The sequence below is a fragment of the Protopterus annectens genome, chromosome 3.part1, assembly GCF_019279795.1.
Source record: "Protopterus annectens isolate FY-2018-M chromosome 3.part1, PAN1.0, whole genome shotgun sequence".
NCBI lineage: Eukaryota > Metazoa > Chordata > Ceratodontiformes > Protopteridae > Protopterus > Protopterus annectens.
The window spans coordinates 999,331,596-999,341,394 of record NC_056732.1 but is presented as its reverse complement, the minus strand read 5'-3'; the positions used below and the strand labels follow the sequence as shown (position 1 = coordinate 999,341,394).

Below are 9,799 nucleotides of genomic sequence, written 5' to 3'. Positions count from 1 at the left end.
AGAATATACCTGGTTACACCCTTGCCTCAAAGTAGAACGATGGACTGCGATCGGTAAACAAACAGTGCTGGCAGGTTGAGGTGGATCGGATTTTTTCTTGCTTTTCCCTTTTCCCCTACCGAGTGAACTACTCTGAGAAAAGACTGTTATGCACATTCAAATAAGCGCGGTTACCATTGGCTTGATGAGCGGCGCTGTCGCTAGGGAGCAGTCCCGACAACAGGAGGCAGCGGCGGCGTTGGCAGTGGAGTCTTTCCTGTAAGCAGAAGCTCTGCCGCCGTAGCAGTACCTAGTGAGTGCGTCGCGCTTCTGTAGCAACGCGTCTATCTTCATGTGGACTCACTGATACAGAAAAAACGGTGGCGGCGTGTTCGCCATACCATTGTAGCCTCGTTACCAGCTTGCATCAGTACTTGCACCACCTGCTTCTCCGGCTTGAATTAGACCAGCTCATTCTGCCACGCTGAGCCGAGTGCATCCCACAGGTTATACCTCAATGTTGTTGGTCAAGCAGTCTGCATTCATAGCTTGCACTGTCTGTCATTCAAAAGTGTGAAATAGTATTTCTTTTTTGATTGCACTGGAATATAGTTCCAATGGCTTCTCAGCAGCAAACCAGGATTCAAACATACTTGGAAAAGAATAGGATCGGTCCCCTTTTTGAAGTAAGTCCCATGGTCCTACCGATATTGTATTAATTAAGAGTACACCTTCAAGTTTTTTCTTTCTGTCTGTCTGCATATTTACCTGTCTCTTTACCTGTACAGCTGTCTGGCAATTGAACTGTGTTTACACCGCAAGTAGTAGTAAAGTAAAGATGTTAAATTACAGGAATGTGTTAAGAAAGTAATACCGTTTGTGATTTTGTTCAGTAGCGGAGCTGTAGGTGAAGGTTCTAAGTGGTAGGAGATTACATCAGGTAGCATACTTTTTTTTTCAAGAGTTGGGGGATTCTGTTGCACTTACTGCTTTTTTTCGTTTTAATGATTGTGCAGTTGCGGTTTTCAGTTAGATACTTGGAGTTGCTTGTTTGTGGCAAGATCAGTGGTGTTTTTATCTGGTTCTTTACACTAACTAAAGTTACAATACTAACTGCAACGACAGAAGAACTTATATGCCAAGTTGCCAACCTTTTATGATAAACGCATTAAAAAGACTGACACTATTTTTGCTTTGGATTCAACAGAATCACCTTTATTTATCGCGCCAATACGATGCAACGCCTTTAATAAAAAGTTTGCTTGTTTGGTTTGTTGTAAAGTTACCCCATGTTGTGTGTGTGTGTGTGTGTGTGTGTGTGTGTGTGTTGGACTGCAGATGCATAAGCATGCATTAATAATACACTGTGGATCGGAAGCAGCCTGATGTGCGCACAGGGCACAGCAGTTCTGCTGCTGCCATACAATACATCTGGGCTACTATGATTTATGCATGGCATAGTGATCTTTTTTGTATTGCTTTGCTTCTGTATTTACTTGCTTTCTTCATACAGTTATACCTGTTTAAGGGTACTCTTTATTGTATAAATTAAACATAGATATTGATTGATGACTAAATGGTGTATAGTTTGAACATATTCTGTCATAAAAAAATGCTCTGCTTTCTGAACCTCTATTCTATGGAGATGGGGAAGTGTGTCTATCACAAACAGTAAAAGGTTATCTTGGGGGAAAAGATGCATATCCCCAGTTACCTTACCTTAGTTGTTTACACAGTTATTGTCAAAACTTGCAGAAGTTGTCAAAGTAGAAGTATGGCATGCTTTGTTTGAATAAAATATGGTTTCTTTATAATGAGACACGGATACTTTGGGGGAAATTTAAAAATTACTTTTCTTGTTTCCAATACAGAATTGTCTCAGTGAGTTTTCTTTAATGATTTACCAACACAATTGATTTGTCTAATGGTGAAATTATATTATGTACAGATGCATTGATTCTCAGAATACAAAGTATTTTTTAAATAATGAAATTTCTAAGGGCACATTATTTGTCTCTATTTTTAATCCATTTCACAAAAAGGACTGATGGTTTATTCTGTATTACAGAAGACAGAGATATTCCAGAAGGTTCAAGTCAAATCTGGTATCCCACCTGTGACCCAGAGGGCGACAGGACTAACAAGAAACAGAATATAAAAGATTAGTCCAGATAAAATCACTTTAGCTAGCAGATCTAGGATACTCTGTCTTGAAACCTTCCCCGTGGGAGGAATAAAAACGCCTTGTTGAAGTTTCAAATAGTTTATTAAGTAGGTAGATGGATGAATGTTCTTGAAACATGAGAGCAAGAGCAATAACACTCCTCCAGCTACCTGCTCAACCGAATAAACTACTAGAAACTTTAACAAGACTTTTTTATTCCTCCTTCAGTGAGGGTATCAGAGAGTCATAGTCATACAAGTAAAGTATGACTATGACCTTTAGAGGTCCAATAGAAATAACCAGTGGTCTTTTTATGCATAATCTGAGAGTATAGAATTAAAAGTGCATATATTGCATACAACAATCAAACCTTTCTGTGTGTAATTAAGTGTTAAAGCAGGAAACAGTAATGTTGGTGTGTGTGTGTATGTATGCAATATGTATATACAACTATATAATTTACAAGCATATATATCTGTGTATCTATAGGTACGCGTGTGTGTGTATTATGTGACACCTGGTAAAATTATCACAAATCTGTAGAATGCCTGTAGGTTCTTCTATGGTTTAGACAGAATCTTTTTTCATATTTGCCCCTGACTTACTGACAAATATCGCAATGATTAAAATATGGCATTTTCAATAAGTATAATATTTACACTTGAAATAGGCAAGCTCAAAAATGGTGATACACGGTATAATGAAAAAGCTGTTTTGTTTGTTTGTGATGAAATGCCATTCAAAGGTTATATGACTTGCAATATCACAGTTGCCAACAGATAGATCAGGTTTACATAGTGGGATCTAGTGTTGTCTAATGTTTAAACATATAGATTTTACAAATGGTAGTTTATCTCAAATTGCTTACATTTTTCTTAAACCTTCAGCATGAATAAATGTGGTGAATCAGTGTTCCATGTAATTAACTTATTAGTTAGCTCAGGATCTGAGTAATCTAGTTGATTTAAGAAAATAAGGAAGTGTCTGATTTAATTAAAACTAATGGGTTGTAGAAGAGCTTAAAGTAAAACCTAAACAATACATGTATTAAGGCAAAAGTCTGAGAGGCATGTAAAAGTAAAACCTTTTTACTTAAACATGGCTGCTACAACATATTGATAAAATAGTTTAGTATCTCTGAGATAAATTGTAATGCCATGTGCTTTTTTATGTGTTAATGCATAGGCATATTACACATAAATGGAACCATGAAAAATACTACGACAGTAGAATAAATTGCAATATCACAGTGCATTTCAGTGATGCTAGAAGTGTGTTATTGTGAACCAGCTATATATTTGAAAGGTGAGCAGTTTTGTCAGCTGCTTGTTTTCTGGTTGGAAGGTTACATTCGGGATCTGTTTCTCCATTCTCTCTCTCTTTTTATAACAGTAAGGAGTGCTTCTCTGTGCCTTTCTGAAAATCCATGTTGTTACTGATAAAAGTCCGTAAAATGCACAGCATGAGGCTCCTTCAAATAACTGTCAGATTTCATTGCGCCGTGACATGTCAAAACAACAGATGCATACATTAATTTGGTAGGTCACCATATTCAGTTATGTAATTCTGCCTACTGAGAGGAAACTGGCATTTATTTAAGTTTACATGAGGTGAATACTTATGGACAGACTGAATAGCAATTTTTGAAAGGATTAGTATGCTAAAGTTTACTAATTGCATCAATTCTGCCTTACTAGTGGTTCACAGTTGAAGCATAACTTTTTATTTGCTTTATAGCCATTGCTTTATGAGCAGAGTGTTAGTCATTAGTTAATATTTCAATTATGATTTTAGTTTAAACTCACTCTGTAGTATAGAGGGATGGAGCCTTTGCCTTTTATAGAGAGGATTCAAGTTGTATTAGAGGTTCAAGCACTAGAGGAACCAAGCAAGGAAGGGAGGAGAGAGTGGCAAACACTAGTTCTCCCCACCCAAGGGTAAGTGTTTTCTCGTTTTTTTTTTTTTTGTTTTTTTTCAACATATGGCCATAGCACTCTTCATTTGTAACAGATGGGTGATTCTATGGCTCTACACAACTGCAAAATATTAGACGGCAGGGGAAGATGGAGCTGACATCTTTGGTGGTAATGTAAGAGGCATAATTACTTGCTTCACCTCAGTTAGATTCCCCACTAGTTGTGTTACAAAAATTCTCTCCTCAGTGACTCCTATGATATATTTCCTTCTGGCTCTGGCCCTTCAGAGGGCAGTGACCTCATAAGGGGGAACCAGAAAAGAACATTCTCTCCTTGCAGAGGGAGGTAACCTGTGGAGAGGGTTACAGCATGATCTTATGGTCACCACTCACATATGAAAGTGCAAACGAGTCAGCTGAGCACATAATTAGAAACCGTTAGTAGGGGGGATAAGGGTGCAAAAACTTAAAATAAGAAATTATATTGGTTTAGGTGCTGTGGGCATGTGATGACAACTTGGCATCTATTTGGAAGATATTGTTAAATTATTAAAACTATTACATGTTATTTGGTAGTTTTCAGAAACCCAGATCTTTCTATATTCGAAGCATGAATCTCCACTCATAAATGAAACTATATATTTTTTACTGAATGTTGCTTTTATGTAAATTGTTATTGTAATATAGATTCTGTGGTGCAGAACATATCTACTGGGAATATTCTAGTCCAGTCAAATATAATATGAGAGGTTAGGTAATAGAATCATTCAAAATGCTAAGTGTGACAGTTTGTCTTTTTCACTCTTCATGGTAAAATTATTTACTGTTGATAATAATTAGTTAAACACACATGATTAGTACACTGATACAGAGATGTTTTAAAAGCTAAGCACACTGGCCATAAACAGCAGCTGGGAAGTTTCACGGTAGTAATGTAATGCCACTAAATGTTTAAACAAATTCACTGTTCCACAAGTGACAGCTGAATATTACATAGACTCTATAGCTGACCACAGAGCGGTGCAGTCAAGAGATGAACAATAGTGGCCTTCTATGGAAGAAATGTGACTTGAACAATAAATACAAAAAGGGTATCATACTTGCATATTTTATGCCTGAACCCCTGCTGTTTGTATAGCCACAGTAAATAAAGATGTGTGATAGGCATCCCAAATGTGTATAGTGATGAATACATAACCCCAAGTGGAAAATGCAAGGGATTGAAACAGAAGCTATGGTGCTAGGCAGAGAGAACTAAGTGATGCACTAGCCAGGGAATGTGCGTCAGCTAATAATCATTGAAGAAGTTCATAGTATAATTGTAGCCACCTGAGTTATGATTTTCTAATGAGCCAGCTAATTTTATAGCCTCTTGTATAAGCAGTATGCGTGATACAAATGGAATGATCAGTGCTTTTTTTTTTGTTTTTTGCAACAGTGCTGGCCTGAAATATTGGTATGCAATGTACTGCTGTGGCCAGGGATTATGAGATTACATGATGGGAAAAGTGTACAAGGATGCACCACACAGCTGAACCCCGTATAAGTCTGCAACATTTTTTTTACTAAGTTTAAGCTTTTCCAGTGATATATTCAAACTGAAGAGGTGACAGCTAAGCATTGGGCCTCAAAGATGTGGTAGTTTTTTCACTTATACAGGAGATTCATTCTGCAGTTATTTAAAACCAGTAGATTATATATTTATTTAATTTATTTATTTATTTATTACATTTGTTAACCGGGTAGTGTCCGACTAAGCCAGGACCCCATTTTTAGTGGAGACCTGGGGAGAAAAGCTCCACAACAGTGAAATACAAACTTCCATACTCCACAGAGGGATGAATTTTGTTTCCTTGAAATTGAGGATTAAGTTATATGAAGGTGAATCAGCATTCATTCCCTTTATTTGGTTAATATTTACATAGTCAAATATTTCTTCATTATCATTTATTAGACGTGGTGGCTTGAGTACTATTTCCTGAGAATTGTTGAAATGACATCAGTAAATCTGTTCCATATATTGTAATCGTAGATGTTATGTCTCCCCACAGAGGGACTAGATTGTAACAAGATGTTGTGATCCATGAGTCATAACAGCGGACATACGTGTCAGGCTTACAGTGCTCATTAAGTTCCACTTCTGATTAGGCTGTCAGTCCTGCATCCATCAATCATTTCAGCCAGGAGTCAGCTGTAAGATTTTTTTAACCAATTTAAAACCAGTATGCTCTCAAGTTATCTAAATTAAAAAAAAATCAGACTTAACTTAAGTGTTGCTAACAAAGGACTACATTAAAAAAAATAAAGCTGTATAAAATGGAGACCCACAGCAGTAAACATGCTGTTTTTGTTATGTGCCTGCTATTATAGGTTCATAGGTAGGTAGTAGGCTATCTGCCCGAGGGCATTTATAAGCCTAGCCAGAGTGTGCCGGCTTTCGCCGCCTCATTGATTAATTAACTGATCCTGTGTCAAGCAGAGCCAAAGAAGTGATCCCATGGGGTGTATTTTCTGTTAACCATCCACTCTTCAAGGTTTCTCTTGAAGAGTGTTAATGAGGGGCTCTGCCTGATGTAATTTGGAATTTTGTTCCAAAGCATGGGGAGTCTCTGTGACAAGAATCTATCTCTCCAGCATGTTCTATTTATTGTTGTGGCAAGGATTAGCTCACTAGAGCGTGTGTCTCGCAGTGACTTGGATTTCTTTAGGTGGAGCATGTCCATCAATTTTGAGTTGGACATGGCTTTGTAAGTCAGGCAGAGATCACCTCTGAGTAAGTGATATGCCACTGAGTACAGCCAGAGTTTTTTCAGTCGGGCTGCATAGGACATATGTTTGAGGCCAGTAATCCTCTTGGTGAGGTACGTTTGTGGTCTTTCCAGCTGTTGGAAGTGTGAGGTACATCCCAAATGGGGCATTGTACTCTACGATGGGTCTAATGAGTGACGGGTAGAGGGGCACTATAACTTCTTTATTTCTAGATGCGAACCCTTCAGTAATTAGATGGGCCACATAGAAGGATTTACTAACTACTTTGGCAATATGATTGTCAAAGGAGAGATTACTATCTACCTGGTTCCCCAGATCTCTTATTACCTCTTCTGTATTAAGGGGGCTGCCACCTATGTGGTAATTTGTGGGTGTTTTGTTTTTCCCAAATGGGATGACTGCATTTTTTGGCATTTAGCTTGAGGTCATGACTTTGACACCAGGTGTCCGTCTCAGTAAGGCCCTTTTGGAGGATGTCCGTGTCAGCCAGAGAGTCAATTATGGCTCCCAGTTTGCAGTCATCGGCGAACTTGGTTAGCCATAGTCCTCCTGTGTTTGCCTGTACTTCTGAGAAGTATATGCCGAACAGTAGGGGTCCCAGGACCGAGCCTTGTGGGACAACACTTGTGATTGGTTTAGAGTCGAACCTGGAACCCGCTATTCTTACCGTGTGAGTTCTGTCTGTAAGCCAGTTGGCAACCCATCTCGTGACGTAGGGGTTTATGTTCAGGCTGGTGAGTTTTTCTGTAATACCCGAGTGAGGAATGGTGTTGAAAGCATGGTGAGGTCAAGGTTGGAGGTTCCCAATGTCATTGTTAATGAGTTCCATGATGATGCGCTCCATAGCCTTGCAGACTAGGCTAGTCAGGCTTATGGGGCGATAGTTACCAGGGTCAATTGTGGCCCCTCCTTTGTGGAGACTAATAACCATTGCTGTGCACCATTTTATGGGCACGAAGCCTCTGGAGAGGCTGAGGTTGAACAGCGTGTTTAGGTGGGGGGTTAGTTTGTTCTGTAGTTTGTGCAAGACACAACCTGGGACACCACCTTGTCCCATCAATGCTGTGTTTTTGGCTTTTGAAAGGGCTGTTTTCACCTGTACGTCTGTGATTTTTGGGACACTACACTTTTCCGGTATTGTTGTGGGCCCTTTTGGAGGTGAGAGGGGGGTGAAGTTTGCACTGAATCTATCTGCCAGGATGTTGGCAATATCAGTAGGTTCAGTATATTTTCTGCTATTTTGCAATAGTTCAGTGCATATCTGCAAGTTGCCACTTAGATTCTTAACATAGCTAAAGAAGGCTTTGTGGTTATCTTTTGAATCCTTGGCTATTTTTCTTTTGAGGTTAGCCTTGGATTATTTCACGAGGGACCTTATTTTCTTACTGATACTGATCAGGGATATCTTTCCTTCTTGGGATTTGCTTTTTTTCTGAACTAGTTTCCTCCTTCTATTGTATAGCCTATTTATTGCAGGGATCCAACAAAGTGGTTTCCTTCTCTTAGAGGAGTGAGTCTTGGTTTTGCTAGGGGTGGCACAATCCATGCATCCTTGTAGGTGCTCAGAGAGTGCATTTGTAAAGGTTTCTGCATCTTGGGCAGCATTATCCTTTAGTATGGGGGTTGTGAAACTTACCACCTCTGTCTTAAGTAAGGTGAAGTTTGCTTTAGAAAAGTTTTTTACTGTGGTTTCCTTAGTTGAGGGTGGTGCTGGGGTGTGGACATCCGGAGTGATTAGTTTACAGTCTGATCTAACCAGTGATGGGTTGACCTCCAGTGTGGAACACCAGTCGCCTATGTTGGTGATGACCAGGTCCAATATGTTTTCACCTCTGGCAGAGGAGTTTACTAGCTGATCCAGGATGTTTGAGTTGATGAATTCCAGGAAGTGCTGGGCCTGGGAATTTGTACTAGAGTAGTTTTCCCAGTGAATGGTAGGGTAATTGAAATTGTCCAATATCAGGGTGTTCAGTAGGACCTTCATGTTTTCCAGTGTCTCTAAAAAGGTGGAGTGGTGGTCCTGGGTCATGAAGGGTGATCTGTAGCAGGCCACAATTTGCATTGCAGATTTGCCCGATGTTAGTTGCACACGGATGATCTCAGAGGTATCATGCCGCGCCACTAACCTAGAGGTGTAGGTAATATGGATACACCCTCTCCTTTTGTGTTTCGGTCTGTGTTCTGTGGCTGAAACGTGTGGTATGAGTTGTAGCCCGGTTGTGCTGGGGTGCTCTCTGGAGCCTTGAACCAGGTTTCAGTTACTGTACAGATGTCAACGTTCTCCATACTGAGGAGTGCTTCGAGCGCGTGCATTTTGAGATTTAAACTCCTGACGTTGAGTAGCATAACCCTCAGTTTTTTGTTAATTGTGCTATTAACGGAGGTGGGTTTGACTTTTGAGCCTTGCCTAAAAAAGGCACTATGGGGGCAGCAAGAGTCTTGGCCAGTATTCGAAAGCCTAGGGGTGACAGGTGCAAGCTGTCTCTTGTGAAGCAATGTGGCTTGTCGAGCATGTTCTCCCAAGCTGACAGACATTGGATCCTCTTTGGATGACACCAGAAGCTTAGCCAATTGTTGAAATTGATAATTCTTTCTTTATACTGAGGTATCATTCTTGGTGAGGGCAGGATGCTACTCAGGGTCAGGGTCATACCAGTCTGCGTGCATGATCAGAGAGCTCTTCCATGTCTCTTTTCATGTAGTCCAAGGAGGTACATCTCAGGTCATTCACACCAACATGAACAATGACAGAGTCATATTTGTACTTGTTCTGGAGTGACCTGAGTGTTATGTGGCGGATTCTGGCTCCCGACAGGCAGCTAACAGCAACCTTCTGCTTGTCCAGCCTAGTGAGTAGGACTTCAGTGTGCCTGACTATAGAGTCACCTATTACTAGTGTGTTAGGTATGTTATTTCGCCTTAAGGGCTGTGATTGTGTGGCACACTGATTTTGTGTTTTATGTGTTGTCTGG

The 9,799-nt window shown here is 39.9% G+C and overlaps 1 protein-coding gene across 1 annotated transcript in view; it reads left to right on the top strand.

Moving 5' to 3' along the window:
- The first annotated feature begins 290 nt into the window (after positions 1–290).
- The window catches only part of CCHR3.PART1H8orf34 (chromosome chr3.part1 C8orf34 homolog), a 3,081,413-nt gene continuing 3,071,904 nt past the window's right edge, over positions 291–9,799 (top strand). Inside the window, exon 1 of the mRNA XM_044067160.1 lies at positions 291–665. Coding sequence (XP_043923095.1) covers positions 597–665 — 69 coding nt within the window. The 5' untranslated portion in view covers positions 291–596. The remainder of the gene's footprint in view (positions 666–9,799) is intronic.